Source organism: Tachysurus fulvidraco, chromosome 8 (genome assembly GCF_022655615.1).
Source record: "Tachysurus fulvidraco isolate hzauxx_2018 chromosome 8, HZAU_PFXX_2.0, whole genome shotgun sequence".
Classification (NCBI taxonomy): Eukaryota; Metazoa; Chordata; class Actinopteri; order Siluriformes; family Bagridae; genus Tachysurus; species Tachysurus fulvidraco.
The window spans coordinates 12,163,569-12,189,620 of record NC_062525.1 but is presented as its reverse complement, the minus strand read 5'-3'; the positions used below and the strand labels follow the sequence as shown (position 1 = coordinate 12,189,620).

At 39.5% G+C, this 26,052-nt stretch overlaps 2 protein-coding genes and 1 long non-coding RNA gene across 3 annotated transcripts in view; all 3 read left to right on the top strand.

Moving 5' to 3' along the window:
- The window catches only part of ankfn1 (ankyrin repeat and fibronectin type III domain containing 1), a 61,579-nt gene extending 46,985 nt beyond the window's left edge, over nucleotides 1-14,594 (top strand). Inside the window, exons 15-24 of the mRNA XM_027177715.2 lie at nucleotides 2,148-2,247; nucleotides 2,360-2,492; nucleotides 2,805-2,921; nucleotides 3,314-3,529; nucleotides 3,633-3,799; nucleotides 6,239-6,389; nucleotides 8,104-8,272; nucleotides 8,993-9,159; nucleotides 11,238-11,448; nucleotides 11,958-14,594. Of these exons, the coding sequence (XP_027033516.2) occupies nucleotides 2,148-2,247; nucleotides 2,360-2,492; nucleotides 2,805-2,921; nucleotides 3,314-3,529; nucleotides 3,633-3,799; nucleotides 6,239-6,389; nucleotides 8,104-8,272; nucleotides 8,993-9,159; nucleotides 11,238-11,448; nucleotides 11,958-12,664 (2,138 nt within the window). The 3' untranslated portion in view covers nucleotides 12,665-14,594. The remainder of the gene's footprint in view (nucleotides 1-2,147; nucleotides 2,248-2,359; nucleotides 2,493-2,804; nucleotides 2,922-3,313; nucleotides 3,530-3,632; nucleotides 3,800-6,238; nucleotides 6,390-8,103; nucleotides 8,273-8,992; nucleotides 9,160-11,237; nucleotides 11,449-11,957) is intronic.
- Nucleotides 14,595-16,045: 1,451 nt separating this feature from the next.
- On the top strand, nucleotides 16,046-17,983 carry nog3 (noggin 3). Its single transcript, XM_027177471.2, has one exon. The coding sequence runs from the start codon at nucleotides 16,590-16,592 to the stop codon at nucleotides 17,244-17,246; it is 657 nt and encodes a 218-aa protein (XP_027033272.1). The 5' UTR covers nucleotides 16,046-16,589; the 3' UTR covers nucleotides 17,247-17,983.
- A 5,022-nt stretch (nucleotides 17,984-23,005) lies between these two features.
- LOC113662579 lies at nucleotides 23,006-24,144 on the top strand. Its single transcript, XR_003445289.2, has 3 exons — nucleotides 23,006-23,202; nucleotides 23,498-23,540; nucleotides 23,670-24,144. It is a non-coding gene; the product is annotated as an uncharacterized LOC113662579 (long non-coding RNA).
- Nucleotides 24,145-26,052: the final 1,908 nt, after the last annotated feature.

Sequence of the window (26,052 nt, the reverse complement as noted above, 5' to 3'; positions counted from 1 at the left end):
TCTATACGTGAGAAGAGCAGTGCCAGCTTTGGCCAGTCGCCCACTCCCTAATCCAGAAGTCGTCAAGAAGGGCATAGAGGAGTGTTGTTCACTGTGCTGACAGTAGCTCAGAGCTCACAAACACCATTAGGCAGCTATGTGGGCCGGCACTAGTGGGGGAGTGAGAAAAAAAACGTCTGCATCACTCATCTGTTTATGAGTCAACACATGAGTCAATGATGTCAGGGGGGATGGCTGCCAGAGTCTCAAACAACATTATACTGGATAATTGATTCTAGAAGAAAAAGTCTATTTGAGAGTTGTTTATGGTAAAGTGTTTTTCCCCATCACGATTTGTGATGTTTAAGGGTTTGCACTAAAATATAGAAAAACAGAAAGTCACCTCCCACAACGTCTGACAGAAACCCCCCTCTAACATTCACGCTTCAAGTAGAATTAAGCTTTTAGAGCTGTCTGATTTTGAGTGCTCAAGACATAGTACTCTCTCATGTCTGTTTGTCCCACTGAGCTGAGTGTATGTGCATGTGTGTTCTGCACTCGCAAGCACACATGGTGGAAGACGTTGCTGTATTTACTCAGTTTATTTTTGGAGAGATGGTGTTTGAAAATAAATCTGCAAAATTAATCAGCGCTGGTACAATGCCACCACTATAAAAACCATGGCAAAAAATGCTGCTCATTTAAGGGGAGGTTATCTTAATTTATGATGTGTATATGTGGAGCTGAGAGGGTGCTCACAGAACGAGAGGTGTGTGCATTACACACAGCTCTCTGTGTTCCACATGAGACACAGTGACACCCACACACACATACACACACGCCTCCTCAGCTGTAAGCTGCTACTGCGAGCAGGCGCCTGGAAAGTCTTGCACTGGCCATTATGGATGAGCTTGTGAGCTTCACATATGTTCTGTTCTGGCATTCACTAAATTACTTTCGAAAATGGAGAAATGCTAGCAGCCATATGTACTCCGCTCGGCTTCCACACGTTCTCACTCACCTTTTTTCTTGGTTACACACAGTGCGTACAACAGACAGATGGATTGCCAAGTCATTAATCAAACGTGATCCGATTTTTTTTTTCATAAATGAAAAAGCATTTCTATATTTATTTGGGGTGACAGTTTGGCGGCACAGGAGGCCAATGCACTCATGTCGTATAATCCAGTTGTCAAAGTCATTTAACCTCCAGAATGAGAAATACAATTTCAGGGGCTGAGTTATCAGCACGTACAACTGCGGCAGCAGCAGCCACGCTTTTTGTGAGCTTCCCCTTTGCTAATTTATTACAGCTTTCTCATATGCTGGACATGAAGCCTGCAGTCTCATATATGGATAAGTACCAGACTGTAGGAGGCTCAGGATGGTATATGTTCTGTCCTTAATGTTAAAGCAAATAAATCGAGCTGTTGAAATAAATGTCCCTGTCAGTTCTCTTGTTTTAATTATTACAACAAAATCATAGACATAATGAAGCTCTTTTGGGGCTTGTGTTACACGAGTCCATATGCGGGTTAATAGTGGTGTATAAATGGAAAGTTCCCCCTTGTCCACCCCTCCCATGGAGACAGCGAGACTAGAGCTAGCGTGATTAGTCTTGTGGTGACTGGGTCTTTCTGATGGCCACTTGCATGCTGTAAACAGCTTCTCAGCCTCCTGAATTGTTCAGTCTGCCTCACTGTTTACACGGGGGGGCAATTATGTGACGCTTAATTTCATGAAAACAGGGTCGTCTGAAGATAGGCATCGCTGAAAGGACCACTGATAGGACTGCATTTGAAGCAGGAGATACGCAGCTCAAAAGTTGTAGATAATACTTCTTTCTGTGGCATGACCCTCCTGAACTTCTTGTATTAGCAGCCCTTCACTCTCACACGATGCGCCTCTGTTTCACCCGTTTTCATTTCACGGAACACACGCACACCTCAAGCTGTCTGTGTCGGCCTCTAGACACGTTTGCATTCATCTTTTCTAACAACAGCACACAAAAATGACAAAAGCAACTTCATAACACTGCTCCACTCAGACCTTGCTTCTGTTTATTGTTCAGTTAAATGCCTTTGCTTTCAAAAGGATCAGCGATGCTGGATCAGTCTGTTCCTGGTGTGAGTTTGTGAGCAGTGACCTTACATACCTTTTCCTTTCAGACACGTCTAAGCTGCAGAACCCCAGTCGCAAGCAATCCATCTCTAGAAGCCTGAAACATCTCTTTCATTCCTCCACTAAATTTGTCAAAACTCTCAAAAGGTCAGTATACTTTATGTGCTTAAATCAGCACTTATGGTGACATTTGTTACTGCCTTCTGTCATTCGGGGTAATCCCTCATGCACTGAGTATGTGCTCTCGCACGGGCTCTAGGGGGATTTACATAGCCGCAGTGTTTTATCATAAGGACAGTCTGCTGGTGACTAATGAGGATCAGATACCCATCGTGGAGGTAGAGGACTCCTACGGCAATTGCCTAATGCAGGACTTTCTGTGGTTTACCAAGGTATTACAAACACTCCAGCTGACCGCTACGCCTGGGTAATGGAAGGAGCAGAATGACTCTAGTTAAGTAATGGCACACTTGGTATTTTTATAAGCATGGATTATTATTGGACAAAGACAGACATGTACAAATATTCAGCAAAGGTTTATTCTATTTTTAAATGATCCTATTAAAGCAAATTAATGTGTGCTATTGCATTCTGCTCAGTGTTTTATCATGATTATATGATTTCTCCTTTAAATCTTTCTAAGCAAAACTAAATTCCATTGGTAGCGCATTTGATTTTCCAATAATATTACATATGCTTTACAGCTTTCCTGTATGTGGGAGGATGTCCGATGGCTCAGGCAGAGTATGACTATTTCCGCCTGGTCCTCGTCCACACTGCAGTCTAGGCAGAAGATGCTGGTTGCTGCCGATCAGCTACAGGTCTGCCAGCCTTCAACAATTAGCCCCTCTAGCATCTAATTAGCCTAATGTAATTCTGGTCTCACAACACAGTAATTGAATTGAGTCTGAAAAGCCACAGTGAGAAATTTCGAACTTTTCTTTCGTTGGTGCACATGTGTTAGGTGGCTTTGCAGTTAGTGAGTACAGGCTGTGTAAAATGAGGTAATTAAAGCTGCTACTCCCTAACAGTTTAGGCTATTTATTCCAAAGCCACTCATGTTTAAGGGCTGACTCTTACTGCACTGTTGTACCTACTTCTTTTGTTATCATTGTAGACCAAATGAGTACATAAGAGTACTGTTTGCCAGTATTGTAATAACCTAGAGTACATGCTTTCATAATCACAACTGTGGATCTTACTGTCCTCACAGAACCTTCTGGGCACACACAACCTAGGCCGAGTCCACTATGAGCCCATTAAAGACCGGCACGGCAATGTGCTTCTAGTGACAGTCCGGGAAATGGACAGCTCCTATTCCTTCTTCAACGGGAAGTGGATGCTGGTATCCAAACTGCAGAGCCAGAGAAAGTCTCTGTCCACCCCTGAAGAGCCCTACGCTCTGGACATTCTAATCATCACCATACAGGTACAACTTGTCTCTCTAATTTGAAACCTGAACTTGTTTACTGTTCGGAGCACTGTCGGATTTATTAATGAGTGAGTAAGCTGATATGGACATGTGTATATAGGATATCCTGGCATATCAGCGGAGAAGTCAGCACCGTCTTTCTCCAGGCCTGTATCTTGGCTACTTGAAGCTCAGCAGCTCTGTGGATCAGATCAAAGTGCTGGTCCCACAGAGGACACCCAGCATGCTTTGCAATTACAAGATACGGGACAACTGGAATGTCTCCAGGTTAGCTTCATATTTCATCCATAATTCACACTCAAATCTTTATAAGTATTTATTGACAGAAATTTCATTTAGCATTATCTTGATTACATTGCTTTCTTTTGGAACTGCATTTAAACCTTCTGCATACTACATAACTGTTGCCACTCATTTACCAGCAACATGATTTTATCAGTCAACGTGGCTTTCTCAAGACTGTTCACCAAAGGCACAAAATTTTTCAAAGTATGTTTAATTTTCTCAACAATGAATCACATAGTCTGAACTCCTCTGTGACTAATAGCAAGAACAGAGGTGAGAAAACAGCCAGTGAGTACCCCAGAAGAAATCAGTCTCATCAGATGAAATGCTCAGTAGATTTCCAAGTCTAGTTTATTGTCCATCTGTTTGTCTGGGATGGCAAGGGCAAAATATAGGCACCACAACGAGAAATTATTTAGCATGTCAGACCCAAATGGTTACTGGAAAGTGAAGACATGAAATCAAGCACAGCTCTGTTCCTGGCGAGGCACAATATAAAAACAACTACTTTTTGCAAAACAGACAATCCTGGATGCCTGTATCTCCCCAGCCGATACTTCCTCCACATTGTTCTCCTATCACTTCTTTCTTGTTTACTTAGAAAATAACGATAAAGTCACATGATACACAGTGAGATGCACCGTGAGAAAGTGTGATTTGAGAAGCCACTTCATTCACATTCAATAAAAAAGATTGTGTAGTGTGCGTGACCTTGGAATGTGTGCACCTGGCTTTTATGATGCAATTAAGAGAAAACCAATTGATATAAAAAATAATGGCAATGATGAAAACATTTATTGTTGTGATTAATGAACTATATTAACACCCTGTTTCCACATTTCTACATTTACTGTCTTGTTGGTGAGGTTCTTATGAAAAATAAACCTTAATATAAACATTTCTTATTGGAAACAGAACAGACATATAAAAACATGTAAAATCATGTAGTCAACAGATCAATAAATGAGTACAATTCTATTATATATTGTATATAAAGCAGAGGTGGGAGTAAGTCACACATGTGCGTCACAAATTAGTCTCAAGTCATGAATGCCAAGTCAAAGTCAAGTCGAGTCTTTTTTTAATATTTGTCAAGCAAGTCTCAAGTCTCTCATTTGCGACTTAAGCCTGACTCGAGTCAGGTTGAGTCCCTCATCTCTGAATCATTTCACTCAAGTCCGAGTCAAGTCTCAAGTCATGAATGTCAATTCAAAGTCAAGTCGAGTCTTTTTTTTCATATTTGTCAAGCAAGTCTCGAGTCTCAAATTTGCGACTTAAGTCTGACTCGAGTCAAGTCATATGACTCGAGTCCCCCATCTCTGATATAAAGTATCATTTTTTGCACGTCCAAAACAGATAAGTATATGTCTGATGAATAAGTCTAGCTGTACACGTTCTATAACACAGGACCAGACATACAGGTTCCTCATTGGTACATAGCATAAATGGGGATCGCGTGTGCCTGTAAAGATGAAATATTGAAATATGTCAAAGCACTGGCTTGTCGTGGAATGCTCCCCCTCACCGCAGGAGCGCATACTTTCTTGACGTGGTCATTTTTTATGAGCAAAACAAAACTCCTGTTTGTTTTTGTTCGGTAAAGGGGCTATTTATTTATTTTCATCTCAGGTCATGTTGTTGACCCCGGTAGGTAGGTCCAGACAGGGAGAGCATTATCCTACCGCTCAGTGTGGTAGTAAAACTAAATTTACTATGGGGCCGGAGCGTGGAAGCTAGCGGGAGGCTCACACAGGCTGATGCCCACTCATGGCTCGAGGAAAATCTCTGGAGCAAAGAAATTCTCCTTTTTTCCACCAGCTTAGCCCCAAGACACTTATTTATCATTATGAGCTATACCAAAATGCCCCTTATTGCACCATCTGTGGCTTATCGGCCTCTAGCTGTGCTGATGAGACCCAAACTTTAGACGAGCAAAAAAGAAGCGGCAGGGTATTTTCTTTTCTAAAATGTCAGACATTCCCACCTCTTTGATGTGAAATGGTAGTATTCTCACTGTTAAATGTCTTGAACGTTAGAGATTATAACAGAGAGCTGTCTGTTATCCACTAGGCATCCACATGTTCTCACACAGCTTTTCTCTAATTTCTGTAAAGCATCCCGCTCAGTGTGAGGGTGGCACAAATGAAACTTTCCCACATTTTGTCTAAGAACTTTCAGACTGAAAATAATGGGGTGTCTAGTAGTTGGTGGCATTTTACTCACTTTTTGAGCCTTTGCTCTGCATATCAGGAACTGGTGTGGCTCATTAAGTGCTCACTGTCTCCTGGAAACTCCTGCGTCATGTAATGGGAGTGTGGAGTGGCACAGTCTATAGTGGGCACCGCAGCAGAGACGGATGTGTCAATAGCACTTTTCCGTGTGTCTATGTGTCTTTACCGGGTTCCATGTCTTCCCACCCAGAGACGAGTGGGAATGGCTGAATACTCTGTCTGGCCCTGAGGAGGTGGAAAGAGCAGATCAGGCAGCAGACTGCAACACTCCTTTACTCTTCTACGAGCTCCAGACTGCCATTAAGAATCTGCTGCGCCAGATCAATCTACCTCTGCACCAGGTACTAAACACAAAAAGCTGACCTTTACTTTTTATATCAAAAGATCAATATACACCACAGGAGCATATGTTTTTTAAATATTTGATTTAAGTTTAACCTTTTGATAAGTATACATAGTGTATTTGATCACATCTGGGAGTTAAACAATAAATGACTAATGGCACTTTATCAACTGCAACATCACACAGCGTATAGACTCTAACTACAGAAGTGCCAACATCCATGGTTTCGCTGTAACATTGACAATATTTCATCTCCTGCCATTGTGATATGGAACACACCTGTATTCTACCTGTAAACTACCAACTCAATGCCAATTTTTGAACTGAAAAGTAGGATTCACTAGTAGTGCTTAGTTTCAATTCTTGCAGACTTGATCTAGATGAACTCTGACCTGGAATTTCAGTCCTCAGTCCTGTGAGCCTTATAGAAACTAGACGAGAAAGCTGTAGTCTAATTTCATAATAAATAGATAAACTTCTAAAGATGTTTGCACAGCAGAATATGTCTCATTGTTTACTTACAGTCTCTTGGAGCATGTAAAAAATATCCCATCCAACAACATAGTCTTGGAATTTTTGGATCATTTATTTTTTTTCTGCCTGTAAGTATTTTCATGTTGGCACTTCTAGATCAATGAGTAATTCTTAGAGATGTTGTTTTTTAAAAAGCTCAAATCCACCAAAGCTATCACTAATTCTAGAAGTATATACTTTATAACACTTCTTTAGCATTTTTAATCTGAACTTTATCCACCACATGCATGTAATAACCAGTGAAAATGTGAATGCGTGTGTCCCTGTACTGAGTAAAGAACACACAATCTGTTTACTTAGTATAGCCCTATAATGGAAGTCTGCTGGTATGTGTCCATATCCAAGTTCACACTCTGCATGCTATTCATGCCACCAGAGAGCTCAGAATATGGCACTCACAATGTGGCATGTATTCAGTAGCAGCAAAGGTTTAGCAATGTGTGGTCACTGCATTGCCTTCAACCAACCAAACAATCAAAGGTGCACATGGGTTCATTACAAATGTGACGAGCTATAATTAACCATAATAACATCCATAAACAACTAATATCTTTTTTGTACTTGATCAAAATGTGTTACATTTCATGAACATGTTTTTACTAACTTTTACATACAGGAACAATGCAGTAAAAAAGTCAATATTGTGTTTTGCCGTGTTTCTTTGCCATCTTTGTGGCACACAATTACATTGATTAAGACATAAACACAACCTCTTTCAGAACATCTAATTCTGCAGTTTAAAATCTTAATTAACAAATGCTTTTAAATAAATTATGAACACATTCTACAAAACGTATGTTTATTGAACATGTTTATTGCCCCTAGTCTTCAATTATCAGTGAGTTTTGAGTAAACGTCCTTTTGTTTCTTTCCTCGGCACATAGTAGTGTGTTAATATTCCTGTCTGTCATAATCACATGAGACTAGTATTCATCTGAAGCTGACATTTTTTCCTAACTTATATTTACTTCTAGTTTCTGAATTATGATATATAATAAAATAATATATATGTATGTATAACTAGAAAATATTTCTGAATTGCACTCATCCTTTAACTGCACCTATGGGAATTGACATGAATTGTCTGATTTTTGTTGGCCACTAAGCTAAAATGGGCTGCCGTTGTTTCACTTAAACTGAAAACTGTGTGTTCCTTTGTGTTTCTATTTCTTGCACAGGCTAAGCACTTCCGTCTCTACACACAGGAGGTGCTCGAGTTGGGTCACAATGTGTCCTTTCTTTTGCTGCTGCCTGCCTCAGACTCCGTGTGTACTGCCCCGGGCCAGACCAATCCCTACACACCCCACTCGGGCTTCCTCAACCTCCCTCTTCAAATGTTTGAGCTTGGTACACTGGCTTCTGTTTCGAGCTCTGCAATATTAGCTCAGTCGGTCTTATAAAATCCACAGATTCCTTTCTCCCCCTGTACCCCCTCCTCCTCTGCGTCTAATCACACTCCCAGCAGAGCCTCACTAAATCACACAGACCCACAAATACACACGCCAGCAGGGGAGCAGTCTGCTTTGCGGCTAGCCAAATACCCCTCCCACCCTAGACTGGGTACAAATGATGAAAGGTTAAGCAAGTAATTGATATTGTAATTGAACCAGATCTGTGCAAACACCACTAAATCATTTTTATTTCAATCATCCTGTGAATCTGTGTGAAAGAGCAAGACTTGTTGATGTGCAAAGCCATGCTAGTAATTTAGAATGCTCACTTACTTAGAATGCTCACTGTTTGGCTGATGGTTTAATGTTATTTGGACAGTTTTGAACCATCCTATTTGAAATATGATCCTATGGAGCAGAATATATCTAAATACATGTATAAACCATCACAATGATTTCCATTAAAGGCAAGACCTTTCAAAGAATTGTCAGTGCTCTTGATAAATCAATTAAAGTACTTTAGGCATCATATGATAATTTAGTATTATTTGTATTTTTTAGAGCATATGACTAAATAAACTGAGATTTCTGATGTACGTAGCTGTCTATTATATATGAAGTAACATGTCATAACTGAATTTTTTCTGTTTTTCTCTCTCCATGTCCCTGTGTTCAGTTCACTTCTGTGCATATAAGGAGAAGTTTATTAGCCTGTACTGCCGCCTGTCCTCTGTGCTTGACCTGGACACCTTGATTACCCAGCAGAATTTAAGAGAGGCCATTACAGACACTGAATTTCTTATTGCTAAACAAGAAAACCAGCATATACTTGACTATATCCAGGTATTTTTACTGCACACACGGCCACATTCTGATGTTACCGCATTTTTTTTGTACTTTCATCACTTTTAATCACACATCTATGAGTCCACCGCCTACAGTAAGATTTGATGAAACATAATTTGTTACACAGTGGTGATGGCTGTTACACATATTCCCAGACACACCGAAGTGTGCGAAATGTCAAGCTAGAAAAACAACTAGCTAATAATCCAATTAGAATAGTTTATTGATGTTGTAAAGTATAACTACTAGACATATAAACTGTAAAATTGCTTGTTTTTCTTGTGTAGAAATTTCAATACGAGCTTAACAGAGTCTCGCTACAGGACTTGAAAGAAAGCTGTCTGTTCAGTGCACTAGTCTGAAATAATCCCTCTTCACCACCACGGTCTGGACTATTAATTGAGATTGACCACAAAACCACAAGAGTGTTTGTGTGATGTCGGATCCAAGAGGCTGTGGAAAAAAGTGGCGCACTGACCGCAGATTACACACCGCCTGAGAGTGGCGAGGGGAGAGAAAGAATACCAATCAATGCAGGGAACTAAGCAATGTGGCATCAATTAGCATAAACATTTTAATGTTCCACAGAGGAGCATGCAAAGAAGGGCTACATCTGTCAAAATGGCACATTAGCGCAAAGCACTTAAGGTTCTGCTCTGGTATGAGGGATGGATTTTTCCACTGTCAGGTCCTGTCAAGGAACTAATACAGACTGACCACAAAAACATGCACTTTAAATATTTGAGCCAAATCGTGTCATTCTCAGATGAAGATTCCGTGACATATTTCTTTTCTTTAGTAGGAGCCTCAATCTCTTAATTTACCAGATTGGCTATCTGTCATAAATCATCAAAAATTGTCATTGATCACCATGGCTCTTAAAACTCTTGTGCAGCCTTTTAATATGTGGAAGCTTTGCAATCTCTGAGTTATTTCCAGTCAGCAACAAGTACATGATGGATCAGTGTTACGGACAGGGCTTGTTTTAAATCAGTTTTAAATGAAAAAAAAAAGAAAGAAAAAAGAAATGCTTGGAAAATCTTAAACGGCTTAGAAATCATATTGAATTAAGTTAGCAGTAGAAAAAACAAATCCACAAAAAACAAGATCCTTATTCTGAAAAATGGAAAAGTAATGGTTTTGCATGGACTACACCATCCTTTGTGTACTTTCCCCCATTTGCTGTAGTATCTCCAAGCCAACATCAAAATGAACACTGATTTGTTGAATTGAGCTGTCTCGTAAGTGAAAGCTGCCCCTTCCATTTTATTTCTCTTGCCGTATTCTAGTCCCTCCTTTTGTCATTAGAGCACCAGCATACTTTCCAAAGCAGTCATCCTCTGGTGTCAGACCTCATTCCCATAAGTTGAGTCTCACATGACATTTGCAAGGAGGAGCTCAAATTGCAGCGTTTTTTTTTTTTTTTTTTGGTTTTTTTTTGTTTTGTTTTTTTTTTTTTTTCATCTCCCTTTACTTTTTTTTGCTCTACATTTTCCTCACCATTCTGAAATGAGCTCCTTGTAAATACAATTGCATAGTAAGTTTCAAGAATGGAAAATATGAAAATGAGAATTTGGGAGATTCCCTATGTGGAAGTCAACAGCTCTGATTGAAAACACATTCTGCTTCTCACTTTATTTTAGCACAGACTGAGGTTTGTTAAACTGTAAAGATTCAAAGAGCCACTCTAAGGCACTTAAATTTAATATCTTAAAGTCTTGGTGGCAGATAATTAAAAGCTTGATATCTAATAGCTTTTTAGCTGACATTTTTATAAGATGTTATTTATGTGCCACAGATTAAATGTCTGAAAAAAAGTTGGAAAGATTAATCTGCTTTGGCGTAAAATTAGGGTTAAAAAAATTATTTATGGCTCGATGTCTTAACATTAGACAGTGCCATTTTAATGTGGTTTCACCGTTCCACTTGTTAACTCCAGATAACTCAGATTTCGAAAACGTGTCATAAGCATAATTTGAAACAATGTTTTTCTCTTTGAGTCAGTTATTCCACTGAGCAAAGAGCAATGAACTAAACCCCTTTGACAATGTTATTATTATGCTGTTGTTTCACAGCAAATGGATGAAATCTGGCGAGATATCCGCTGGATCATTGACGCCCTGCAGTATGCGCGCTATAAACAGCCTCTGGGAGGTTTGCCTATCACGTGGCTGGTGGATGCCAGCTCGGAACCCATAACACAGAAGTATGACTCCATCTCCTCCAACACAGACTACCTGCCTACTCCGTCTCCCTCACCTGAGTTGAGAAGAAAGGCTAGAGAGGGTAAAGAGCGTTTTTTATCACAAGGTTGTGTTTCATAATGTAAAAAACATAAATATTGTAATGAGACATCTTACCAAAAACTGTTATGCAAGTTATGTTCAGTTGAACTTATATGTTCTAATGAGAAAAAGTTTAAGAAGTTATTACAGTGAGGAATAATTCTTTATATAAGTGGCCTTTCACTGCTCAGATACACATTTAAATACCATCATAATGCGCATGATATAAAATACGCACATAGCATTTGTTGATTAATTTACACTCAAATTTTCTATAACTGTAAACTCTAACTCTAGATTTCCATGATTTCTCAGACTAACATATGCAGTAGGCAGTCACAACGAACATAGTGTTCAATACGTACTTTCCTGTTCCATATTTAATTATGTTTCACAAGTTGATTGTGCTGTTTTTTTTGCTCGGTAATGTGTTTTATGGGCCACTATAGTTAAGTGCATTGAAAATAAAGATTATCAGCACATTTCTGTTTTTTTTTACTTTTATTCTAGACTCTCAGGCGGTCTCAGATGAAGAAGGCTGCTCTGAGGTCTTCCTCCCGACAGACAGCGACTACGACTCCAGTGATGCTCTGAGCCCAAGAGATCTAGACTTGGTTTATTCTTCAGCCCAGGATCTATCCCATCAGGCTGTGCACACACTGAGCGGCAGTGCCCCTGACGTCCTGCAGATGCACGACCTGAAACCCAGCGCCTGCTCTAAGCCGATGCTGGAAACCGAATCCTTCACAAAAGACCTGGAGGAGCTGTCCCTGTCCTCATACTCCAGCAGATCATCAGAAAAGACGTCTCGCTACAAGCGCAGACTGCTGTCTAGGGGCCAGCCCCAGAGGACCTGCTTCAGCGGACATCGCTGGCTGAGGGTCCAGAGTGAGAACCAGACCCCTTCACTTTCAGAGGGTGTTTATACCCGACAGAGTGAACTGGACCTGCCTCTAGAGCTCCCTGTCTCTTGTCCGCACTCCTCCTACAGCATGGACGAGTGGAAAGGCAGTAACACTGAGAGAAAACCCACTGTGCGCAGGATCTTCGTGGAGTCATGCAGCGAGACATTCCCTAGCAGAGACGGTACTCAATGGCCAGACAAGAACGAGGAGGCACACAGAGGAGCTGCAGCAGGAGACACAGCAGCTCAGGAAGTGGACTCAGATGACCAAACCAATGAGCTTGTTTCTGAAATACTCAGCAGCACTCTCTAAAACGAAGCATCCTGCGTTATTGTGTGTCATGTTGATGTGTTTTTGTCATATATCGCCACCAGACAGCCTCTACGTAACAACAGTTATAGCATGCAGACTCTCTGTGTTGTAGTATGTGGAAAATTCATTACTAGAATGTGCAGAAAGAAAAAATAAGTTGCTGGTCAACTCTGTAGGACCCATAAACCGTGGCTATGACTGTTAATATACTTACTATTAATGCAACATGACATAAAGTGCTGCTTTAACCTTTGAACTTGAAACTGCCTTTGCATAGACTGATATAACAGGTGAAAGGTGAAAAGTAGTACTTTAATTCCCAGTCTTTAGAATCAGCTTTCAGATTTGTCTATACGTATTTGTCAATACGCTTATACCTTCAGCTACATCTGAGGTATAAACGAATGTTGTATATAAAACAGAATTTAGTGATGCTCAGATGGTGCTCCAGAAAAACTAATAGTTCACATTACTAAAGTTTTTGCTTCAAGACCCTTATAAGCTATGGAATATGATCATGTGTTCGGAATCTTAAACTAGAAAATTATCTTTATAAACAGTCCTAATTGACTTGCTCTAGAATGTGATTTTTGGAAGCTTTTTACTTGTCCACTTTATTTCAGAAGCTAAAGTTAATGAGCAGGCAGATGTCCTTGATTACTAACTGCCTGACTTGCATTGTGTTTACCTCCTCTGACCAAATTGTGGTGTGCATTTGATATTCTCTGAAGGGTCAGCAGTGCGAAGTGTCTGTCCAAGTGTCTTCAGAGGGTGATTGCCAACTTTCTGGCATTAAAACCAATCAAAAGCACTAATGTTTTACGAACAGGCACGTAAAAAGTGCACTTTAGAGACCTGTTTACATCCTTTGTGCAGCAATGCAGGTATAATTCATATTTCTGTGCTCCTGTTGTCCCTGATTTAAAAAGAATTATAATATCACATTATATTCTGAAGTTTTTAATTTTTAGTTCTGGACATTTTGTACCACATTATGTGAAGGGTATGAAGGGTATAGGAGTAGACTTTAAATAATTACTCTGACACTTGGTATCTTCAAAGCCATAGAGATTTTTTATGTATTGAGAATTATATTCTCACAAAACAATGCTGTCTCTGCGTTCCGTACTGCACTGATAGTGGAGTTGTATACATTCAGCCACAATACATCTCTTTGTAAATGTTGAATGGCTAATCTTTAATAATGGTATGTTGAGGAATCTGGACAGAAAAGGGTTGTCAGGTAGGGAAAAGACAGCAAGGGCAGCTTGTGAATTTGTCTGGTGTACTGTTATGACTTGTCAATGTTGCAGTGTATTACGAATGTGTATTTGCATTACTGTTTCTTCAAAAAAAAAAATTCTACTGCAACTCTGTCCTTTTAAAGATATTGAAATTGCTTCATCCTCCCGATCTCTGTACAGTGATGTCAGCTGAACTAATGATGCAATGCACTACTTTACCACGTGTGTCTGTATGTTCTCTCTGTTCTGTAAAGAATGAATCATTTTGTGAATATTCACTGAAATTAATTTGGTTTAAACAGTTGACATTCCAAGGTTCAGTAATGTGTCTTTGTCCCGATACCTTTATACTGTGCACACAGCAAGCCAAAAGCGTTGGAAAGCATCATATCTGTATATTTTTGAATTATGCATTTATTGATCCAAATAATCTATTTGTGTATTGTATTTTTGACAATTGTTGTCTTTTATCCCTGTTTCTATTGTTCTCATTAGCTTTTGCAATGCAGCTGAATCAGAAATAAATCACCAATTTATGCTATGAATTGTTATTTGTCTGACACCACTTAAAAAATATCTCTTATCTTATCTCTTAATATTTCTTTGTATTAAAGTCGTTTTCATGACTAAGAGTTGACTTATGAATGCTGGCTCTAAATGTATTATGGTCTAATAAAAAAATATAAATAAACTGGACCTTTTTTCCTTTTTTTTTTTTTTTTTTACATTTTCTGGCACAATATTTCTGGTGTACGTTATTTGAAATTAGTTTGGGGTGTTGGTGTGATGCATCTACTACTGACTGCTTCAGTGATATCAGAGGGAAAAACACCAAGTGTCCAAAAACAAATGGAAAATAAAGAGGTCAGGAGGGAAAGAAAGGCTGTGTATATGTTTGCATTTAAAACTGAACTGACCTTAAGCCATCTACAGTGAAACCAAAGCTCTTAAATCGAGCGTTCAAATTGGTCTCGTGTTAGATCATCAAAGGTCTCAGTGAGGAATTAAACAAAAAACAAATTACATTTTTATCTAGCTGGATCATGAAAGAATCAGGAATATTTGTGCCTCAACCTGGGAGGGCCATTTGATCCATCAGTAAGATTGAGTGAACTGAGCACTTTGCATGGAGTGTACAAGACCAAGTGATGCTCATTGTGACTACATTTCAAAGCTCCTTTCTTCAGATATTTTTGATACAAGTCAAAAGGTAAATTAACCTGCTAATAAAATAATTCAAAACACATAAAAGTGCTAAATATGCAAAAGAGTGGCCAGTTGTGTATGTATCTACAAGTAATGATCCATTTATTCCATAACAGTAACAGACAGTAGCCAGTGTAATGACCCACAGTACAGTTAGACTGTAAAAGGTAAAAAAAATATCCAGTACATCATTATATTCATAGATGTTTATGGTGGAAAAGAATGACAGTGACAATAATGGGATTTTTTTTCACATTAAGATCATTACATCATATAATGAAAAAATAGGGAACATTTACTTAATGTTAAACTTTGGCAAATGAACCATATATCATCTTGTATAATATGCCTTTGTCCATTGATGGACTTTTGATTCTTGTCCAAACTAGATCCAACAATTTCGCAGTATTTGCCCGAGGGCAGGGGCCACCAAAAACCCCTGTCACTACAGCTGGCTGGCACTCTTATCTTGGAAACATAATTTCACCCCATTTCCTTTGTCTCGAGAAAGACCTCACATCCTACTGGCGCCGGACGTATATTGTCACAGTATTAGGCCAGAAAATTACTCCAAGGTCAATTTAGACATTAAAGGGGAATACAGGAATATCGGAAACACCGCCCAAAAGAGTTCCCAACACAGTCTCTTTAACCCTGCTTGCCCTCATGACTATTGCTGCTTTTGCTGTTCTTTCAGCTGCTCAGTCTTGTGGAGTTCAGATTTAGACAACAGCCAGAAGTGTAACAAATTTAGTCGAGATTAAATGTGAATGGATGAGTTAATGAATGCATGATTGTCCTGCCATGCATGTTTGTAAGGAAAATGTAGATTTACTGTAATGAGACCCTTTCTCTAGGTGTAGCATCGGGACAGGTTGTGATAGTTATGTGCGTATGCACCTTCCACTCAATCCCCCATCACACACACATCTACACGCACGCATACACACACACGCACACACACCCCTTCTTTAATCCCGTCCACCCCTCCCTCTGAGAGAAGGAGGCGCCGGGGGAGCCCTGGCAAAACCCCCGGCATTCACACTACGCTTTTTGCGTTACATCACAAACGGCGAGCATAAATCGGGCGAGCCATGGCGACTCTCAGTTGGACGCTGGACGACACAACGCGAGGAAGCACCATGCGTATCCGGGGCGGTGCGGAGACACGCGGACGCAGCAACGAGGAGCGAAGCGCCGACCGCGCGCCGTGTGACGGAGCCATGCGCTTACTACAGCACTGGCGCCTGGCATGACCTTCAACTAGGCGACTTGGTGGATGCGCACTTCTCACGTGTCTTACGTGAGATCGACTAATCGTGTGGAGCGGCCCGTTCAGCAACCCGAACTTCTCAAGCACTTGAGTTTAATAGTGTTTTATAGTCAGGATCAGGAGTTTGGCGCTTTGCACGAGTGGACGTTCGCGCCAGACTCTCCAGGATTAACACCCGAGATACCCTCGCGCGCCAAATCAAATGGATAACATGGAAAACGTGCCTAACTTTCTGGCCATTTGCGTGCTATTTTTCGCTCTCGGCTTCCGGATAGAAGGCGGCTCGTGTCAGCACCACATAACACCGTACTACCTCCGTCCTGTCCCTAGCGACATCCTGCCTGTCAGGACTATCGTGGAAGACCCCGATCCGTTGCTCGACCCCAAAGAGCGCGACATGAATGAGACGGAGCTGCGCAGCATTCTGGGCACGCACTTCGACGCGCTCTTTATGTCCGTCGTGACTCCCGAGGACAATGAAGGGACCATGCAGCAATTTCAGCAGCGTCCCATGCCCAAAGAGATCCGCGCTTTGGACTTCGACACGGCGCACGACGCCAAGAAATACAAGAAGCTGCGCAGGCGCCTCCAGATGTGGCTGTGGTCGTACGCCTTTTGCCCGGTGGTTTATGCGTGGCAGGACTTCGGTAGCCGCTTTTGGCCACGCTATATCAAAGTGGGCAGCTGCTTCACAGAGCGCTCGTGTTCAGTGCCCGAGGGCATGACGTGTAAACCTTCCAAGTCCGTTCACTTCACGCTGCTGCGCTGGCACTGTACTTCCCGGCGCCCATTGAAGTGCACATGGATCCACGTGCAGTACCCAGTCATATCCGAGTGCAAGTGCTCCTGTCCGAACTGAACCTGTCTCTCTCTTATCCTGTCTCTCAAGCACTGCCCGAAGTGTACGAATGTTTCTGCGATGTATATGTGGTGTTATTTTAACTTGTTTGTTTGTTTGTTTGTTTGTTTATACCTTGAAAAAAGAGGTCAGTATTTACTTATATCCAGCGTCTACTGTATTTGAGCATACTCTGGGTTAATGTATTTATGTGGAGAATATTTCGCGCTGCGAAAAATTAAAGGACATTTTTACTGAAGGAACTGTAAGCTTTTTTTTTCCATTATTCGGAAAAAATATATAAGTTTTTTATAGACCTCAAATAAAGTATGAATTACGGTGTATTTGTTACAGCTTAAATGTTACAGCTGTGAATATAAAGTGGCAATAGAGTAATCATAAACCTGTAAATTAAGAGAAACACCTATTTATTCTTTATTTCCATGTAGTCCAAAGTCATTTGAAATAAAACCACTTAAACTGCATAATTGTTTTGTTTTTTTTGCTTCTTTGTCTGTTCATTTGTTCATTTCTGTAAATGGCATGTGCTTTGTCCAATGTAAAATCTTATATCTTGTTTTTATCCATATTATATTATTTTCCTTGTTGATTTATTATGTCAAAACTATTGAGCATGTGACACATGTCTAGGTGTTAGAATGTAATTCTTACTCCTGAGAAGGAGTGTATCAGTGACTTTGCGGTTTATTTCCCCCCCACAGACGCCATCCGTCCTCAGACAGTCTGAAGGGTCTTTGTAAAAGGATTAAAAGTTAAAGACATTTTCAGATTCTTTCATTTAATCTGTATGGCGCCTGAAACACATAGTGGATGAATGATCACATGTAAAAACATTCTTACTCTGTCTGAAACTTAAAGTCTGCTGGCATGAAAATAACAGCTTGACCCTGGTGAAGAATGAAGACACTAAAGTTTCTTTCTCTATCGATTAGAGATCCTTATAAGACAAGCTGACAGAAGGCTGCCATGTGGTTGTTTAACTCCATTTAAAATTAGTGGGGATTAGTAAGACCAAAACAATGTATGACCTTAAAATAATATTAGTTTAATGATAAGCTTAATTTTTTCCATGCTTACAGATTGAGAAGTGATGAAACTATGCTGTTGAGTGATTTGTTGCAAGTTTGACATATTGATAGTCGTCTGAGAGGGTAGTCATAACATGCTCGGGACTATGTTACATGGCCTAGTGCGCTGTGGGTGTTTGGCAGTTTTCAAAACAGACTTTAAATTTCCCCCATGCAGAGCAAGAAACACTGCCCCTCTTTGTGTACAAGATGCCAAAAAAAAAAAAAAAATACTAGCTAATGTGTGCTGGCCTCATAGGTTACAAACATATTTAGCTAAATCTAGTATCATAAACAATATTATATAATTATTATATTAAATTGAAGTTATTAATGACCAAAAGCATGTTGGCCCTCGTCAGTTTTGCACAGAAGATTAAGCTAGCTGTAATATCCTTTCTTCTTCATGACTTAATGACTTATTGCATAATAAACATCATATTTTCTCTCTACTCTATGTAATAAGATCATAGGGCTGCAGTCTGCTGTTTAATAAGCATCTTATATTATAATCACACCCTTTTCCCCATTGCTGATTATCACTGCGCCATTACTGATTCGTCATTTGTAATTTTACTGTTCCACATTATGAGGCAGCATTAAAAATCTCTTTGAACAATGGTATCATTAAGTTTTGCAGCCTTAAGGTAAATGCTGATAGATTCTCAGAGATCATGTCTCTCCACACTCTTAGACCATCTCATTCCTGGTGATATAAGAGAAAGCTCTGTAGCATTAAACCACAGCATGCCACCCAAGCACTGGCATTTATCTGGAATTACTAACAATCAGGTGTCAGGGCCTCAACCATGAGGAGGGCTTGCTTGGCCACCCACAATTTCACTTTCACCATGCCAGAGTGGTAAAAATCACTGCTTTTAAACTTTCACACTGGATTTTTCCAGCCACGCCTTGGCAACAAAACGGATTCTTATTGCTGGTGTTTGTTGCTTAGTAACTAGACTAAATATCTTTCAGACTAGAATGTGGATACCAGAAAGTGGATGCCTGAAAAAACAAACAAACAAAAAAAATGGAAAGACTGCTATATCTTTTGTCTCTTTTAAAATATCAGAACTCACACCCTCAAAATCTACAAAACCAATGAAATGTAATAAACCTGGGATGAAACTTAACCGTTGCATTTGCATCATGGGTAGATTTCAAGTTAGCCAAATAAGAAAATCTCGCCAATTAGAACACATGCTTTGCATCATTAGTCAGATGCTTCTTTTTTATTTGAGTAATGGAGAAAATAGAGAACTTTACCGCCATCACCACTACCTCACACACACACACACACACACACACACACACACACACACACACACACACACACACACACACACACACACACACACACACACACGCGCGCGCGCGCACACACACACACACACACACACACACACACACACACACACACACACACACACACACACACACACACACACAATAAAAAAAATAAAAATAAAATAAAATAATATAAAATAAAATAATTTCTTCAGCAAATCAGAACTTTGTATAAGTTTGTGCATTGTTTTTTTTCAGCATTTTTAATTTATGTTAACAGAATTGATGTGTTGTCCATTGTCAGAATATCATGTGGTACAGAAAAAGAATAAGAAAAAAGGTAATTATAGGCTTTAAGTTGATGTGTGTCTCAAGAAGAAACATGCATCAACACAAGCTTTAGGCTTATATAAGCTGTCTCTCAGTCTATCTTTTCACAGAATACTGGATTATTATAATAGCTACCAATGAGCAGCATGTGCACTGCGCATGCCTCCTGGGCTTCAATAAGGCCCTCTATTATTGTGTATTAGTATAATAACTACTTTCCTTCTCATTAAAAATTAAAGACACTCTGCTGTATCGTAATAAACAGTCCTTTATAATGAGTTATTTATACACTGTACCACTTATATTTGTATGACTGAGGTATTTATAGTTCTGTCTGCTTTATACCACTTAATCACATTATAAAAATCATTTAAAAATCAACCAGAATGCCAGTATGTAAACCATAATGTTAGTTAATAAACCAGAATGTCAGTTAATGAACCCAAATGTTAGTTAGTAAACCACAACGTTAGTTAATAAACCAGAATTTCAGTAAGTAAACAAGAATGTCAGTTAGTAATCCAGAATGTTAGTTAGTAAACCATAATGTCAGCTAGTATACTAGAATGTCAATTAAGTAACCAGAATGTTAGTTAATGAAACAGAATGTCAGTTAGTAAACCAGAATGTCAGTTAGTAAATGATAGTCAGTAAGTAAACCAGAATGTCAGTTAGTAAATGATAGTCAGTAAGTAAACCAGAATGTCAGTAAGTAAACCAGAATGTCAGTTAGTAAATGATACTCAGTAAGTAAACCAGAATGTCAGTTAGTAAATGATAGTCAGTAAGTAAACCAGAATGTCAGTAAGTAAACCAGAATGTCAGCTAGTAAACCAGAATGTCAGTTAGTAAACGAGAATGTCAGTAAGTAAACCAGAATGTCAGTTAATAAACCAGAATGTCAGTAAGTAAACCACAATGTCAGTAAGTAAACCAGAATGTCAGTAAGTAGTAAGTAAACCAGAATGTCAGTTAGTAAACAATAATGTCAGTTAGTAAACAATAATGTCAGTTAGTAAACCAGAATGTCAGTAAGTAAACCAGAATGTCAGTAAGTAAACCAGAATGTCAGTAAGTAAACCAGAATGTCAGTTAGTAAACAATAATGTCAGTTAGTAAACCAGAATGTCAGTAAGTAAACCAGAATGTCAGTAAATAAACCAGAATGTCAGTTAGTAAACCAGAATGTCAGTTAGTAAACCAGAATGTCAGTAAGTAAACCAGAATGTCAGTTAGTAAACCAGAATGTCAGTTAGTAAACAATAATGTCAGTAAGTAAACCAGAATGTCAGTAAGTAAACCAGAATGTCAGTTAGTAAACCAGAATGTCAGTTAGTAAACCAGAATGTCAGTAAGTAAACCAGAATGTCAGTAAGTAAACCAGAATGTCAGTAAGTAAACCAGAATGTCAGTTAGTAAACCAGAATGTCAGTAAGTAAACCAGAATGTCAGTTAATAAACCAGAATGTCAGTAAGTAAACCAGAATGTCAGTTAATAAACCAGAATGTCAGTAAGTAAACCAGAATGTCAGTTAGTAAACCAGAATGTCAGTTAGTAAACAATAATGTCAGTTAGTAAACCAGAATATCAGTAAGTAAACCAGAATGTCAGTTAATAAACCAGAATGTCAGTAAGTAAACCAGAATGTCAGTTAGTAAACCAGAATGTCAGTTAGTAAACAATAATGTCAGTAAGTAAACCAGAATGTCAGTAAGTAAACCAGAATGTCAGTTAGTAAACCAGAATGTCAGTTAGTAAACCAGAATGTCAGTAAGTAAACCAGAATGTCAGTAAGTAAACCAGAATGTCAGTTAGTAAACCAGAATGTCAGTTAATAAACCAGAATGTCAGTAAGTAAACCAGAATGTCAGTAAGTAAACCAGAATGTCAGTTAGTAAACCAGAATGTCAGTTAGTAAACCAGAATGCATAGCTGGCGTTAAGTAGTAATGCAAGGAAAAAACAGGTATTTTACTGAGTTTAAACTGACAGCCAATATGAACTGTGTTGACAGTGACACATGCTTTATCTGCATGTTCACTCACAGTTTAAACTGCCACTGGTATGAATCACTGTTTGGATAAGTCAAGTACAAGGTTATCATTTTCTTCGAATGAATCAGAGAAGTGTGCAGGTGCTAAAATGGTTCTGTCACTCAAATATCTTTTACTGCTCAGTCTAGAAGTGAATGAAATTACACTGCACTTGATTCATCTGTTTTCTCTAGGCTAAATTGCCCAGATCATAGTGGCTGTAAGAGATTAACGTTTTTCTGGTGTATTTTTATTTTATTTATTTTTTTATAGCATGTACGTCTACCATAGTAAAAAATGGATAGAAATAGAACTAAAACATTTACTCAGTTATGTAACAGAGCCTGACTATTTAATCGGCTGAATATTTTTCTAAACCTCCACAGAAAGTAGCTAATAATATTTTAACATGTTTTGACATAGAAAGAAAGGTATACTTTAACCACCATGTCACCAAAGTGACATCATTGATATTTATTTTACATTAACTCAAGAATTCTTCACCATTTCTGTGCTACACATAAAAAAATCTTCTTCTGCTTGAGTCAATTTGACTTAATCGAACCACAAGCTGCATCTTCTATTGTTCTGCCTGGCTTATTGTAGCAGAAATTGGCAGCTTCCCTCTGTAATTTTCTCTCCATGGACAGGCCTGTGTGGGCTGCATGCCATCATTCCACCTATTCCTTTTGTACCACTAGGATAATTTCTACAGCTCTGGCAACGGATTTTGAACTGCACTCATAGCATTTCTCAGAGCCGCCAGCTGTCTGCTGCACAATCATTTTTGACATTTTATCAGAAGAAGCTTTAAAGCACAAGTTGGATGGAGTTTCTTAGATCCAGCTTTTAGTGGTTATGTATGGTTACTTCAGAAGTGGGCATAAGAGCTTAATTTATAATGTAGTGGAACAAATCACATTTATTCAAGAGAGAAATCTGCAGTAAACCAAAGCTCTGGGTCATGGTCTAGGGTCTGAATCTCAACTTGCTGTGTTCCCTGTCCAAAATTCATCATTTGGATGATTCAGGTGTTGGAGTGTGAGGATTTCTGGACTACAGGATTGGCAGACAAGACATGGGAACTGTCTGCATCAGGCATCTGCGGTGGAATGAGATCCATCATGTATCAGCTTGTAGCTGTTTGGAGAAAGCTGGACTGGTGTTGAAAGTATTGGCAGCGCTGATCCATAATAAATGCACCCAGCAGACTGTGGCGCCACTTCTGTATTATGTGTAAGTGTGTACGCACATATCTGCTGTCTGTACTATATTAAAGAGAGAGGAAGAAAAGAGAGAGAGAGAGAGAGAGAGAGAGAGAGAGAGAGAGAGAGAGAGAGAGAGAGAGAGAGAGAGTGAGAGAGAGAGAGAGAGAGAGAGCATGCATTGTGGGTGTGGGTGCAAATGAAAGTTTCTGTCTCTCTGCAATTGTATAAAATTAGGTGTTTCAACAAGAATGATACACCACTTTCTAAAATGCCCTTATATGAAAACTTCTGATTATACATTCTGGGACGGCGCTCTTTTCCAGCATGTGGCGTAATGGAAGAAGAGAACAGTCATAAAGAATATTGGTGTGTAGAGTCTGTGTTGTGTGTTTCAAAGTAAACATGTGTCACATTTTGATGAATTGAGACAGTATAAAATTTACTTATACAGTTTTCAAAGAGAATATATCTTTTTAATCCCCTTTTCATCCCCAGATCTTTCACAGCCAACAAAACCAATCAAACAAGACAGCTCAGTGTTTCTGTGGTTTGTCTAGCTTCTAGAATAGCTTTGGCTCTCAGGAATCCTGACTCTGAGCCCTCTGACACCTCTGACATGTCTCAGCATAAGCTTCGTGCAAGTGATCCAAACTTGTCAAAAAAGAATTACAATCCTGTTGATGAAAGACAAGCAATGCATACCAATAAAGGCTTGCTGTTATTCTCTTCATCTGACATTCATGCATACCATGAGCATCAACTCTGTAAGCTAATATACTTAGTTTTTACACTTGTTTCAAAATAAAGACTCTAGAATCAAAAATGCCTTTTGTAAACCAATTTCCCATCTAGACCAATGACAATATGCCCCCTAGTGGTAAAGTAGCAAACAATTTTAAATGAATGAATTCATCAGTGCTCAGTTTTGGACCACAGCCTATATTTTTTAATGTTGCTTGAATTAACGGCAGAAATAACAACCAGAGGAAACATGCTGGGAGAGAGAGAGAGAGAGAGAGAGAGAGAGAGAGAGAGAGAGAGAGAGAGAGAGAGAGAGAGAGAGAGAGAGAGAGAGAGCCAAGAAGAAGCAGAAGCAAAGCAATATAGATAGAAAAGCAAAGCAATATTTTTGGTGTAGAATTGTTATTGACAGCAATAAAATATTCCCATAAGTATTTAGAATGTGTTTGAATTGTTTGTGTACTTAAACACTAGAGCACAAAAATGCTTATAGCAGGCACTTCCATTTCACTATTTCAACACAAACAAAGAATCTTTGTGTGGTCTACAGGGTGCATTACTTCTTTAAACTCTATTATAAAACAGATTTCATGTTTTAAAATGAGTTTCTGAATGTGCTCTTTTGTTTATACCATTCTAAGGGGACTGGCAATGCAAGAATTTGATACATGGAGTCAAAATCAGATAAAAATAATAGCAAATGTCTTGCTCTGAGGTGTAATTATACAAAGTGACTAAGAAAACTGGAAATCTTAGATTACTTCAAGTGAAGTTCCAGCCTGTAGATCACGTGTGAAGGATTATTTCTGAAATGTTTAAGTTTGAAAATTTAAATGCATGGGGGAAAAATTACCTTGGGATTTGAAAGAATTAGACTTTAAACGTCATAGCAGTCTCTAGCTGGCTGTCTAGTTTTGAATTGCATATCTTATTATCCATATGGATATGTTCAGGGACATTAAAGTCTTCTCAAGGACTGGCTGGCATGGGGCATTTTAAGTCTTGTGTCTGTCATAATAAAAAGCAAAAGAGATTTATAACCTCCTATTGAGACCATTTCCCCCACACAGTCAGTCGATATTACCTCCTAAATCTTGCAGCTACGGTAGAGTTATTCAGGCTGGCAGGAGAGGGCCAGGCAGTGGGGGCGAGGCCTGCACCCACATGTTAGCATGGGGAAAAGTTATCATGGATTAACGCCTTGTTTCAGCTCGAAGGCATGCCTTTGCCATAACTGCCTGGGCAGGATGGCAGGGACAGGACTGAGCTCACACATGCTGTGTGTGGATGTAGAGGTGTCGAGTCAGTTTTTCCGTGGTTTTAGCCACAGCAGAAAGAAAGCCCTGCAGGCACACTACACAGTGACACCTCATTGACAGGTATGTCGTGGTGTCCGCGGCCAGCCAGGCTGGCAAGACTGCTGGAGTAAATCTGCCGTCACAAGCTCCTCTCACCCGAGTGCAAGGCGACACGGTTCTTGTCAGCCCCCACAGGACAAGGCCGCTGGCAGACATGGCGTTTGACCAAGACCACCAAAGCATCCTGGCCAGTTCCTGTGAAATAGCTCACATGGTTTCAAACCTCATCAACTCTCTGAGATTCACAGTGCTTTAGAGACACTCAGCTCATGGGAAATGCACATATTCCCAGTATGTGAAATAGAAAATTACACTTTAATATGAACAAATAACACCTAGAGTTCCCAGAGCTTTGTCTCCTTTCTTTTTGAGGTGTGATATATACATATCAACGAAAGATGAGGAAATGGTGCATTCGCTAAGGTCTGATTTGTAAAATTCTTGAGGGAAAGGCAGACTGTAAGTCTACTCTGGCTCTAAACCATGCTGCCATGAAAGCTTCACAAGGCTTTTTAGTCTCTTAGTAGAATGTGACACTTCATGACAGATCTGGCATTCAACATCATAAACATATGGGAAGAGAAAAGAAAAAGAACATAGAGGGACAGGGAGAGAGAGAGAGAGAGAGAGAGAGAGAGAGAGAGAGAGAGAGAGAGAGAGAGAGAGAGAGAGAGAGAGAGAGAGAGAGAGAGAGAGCGAGGTGGGGGGACAGGCTCCAAAGAATAGGAGTGTTTGACGTGTCCTGTCTGAGTTGATGGATGAGTCAGGAGAGTATTAGT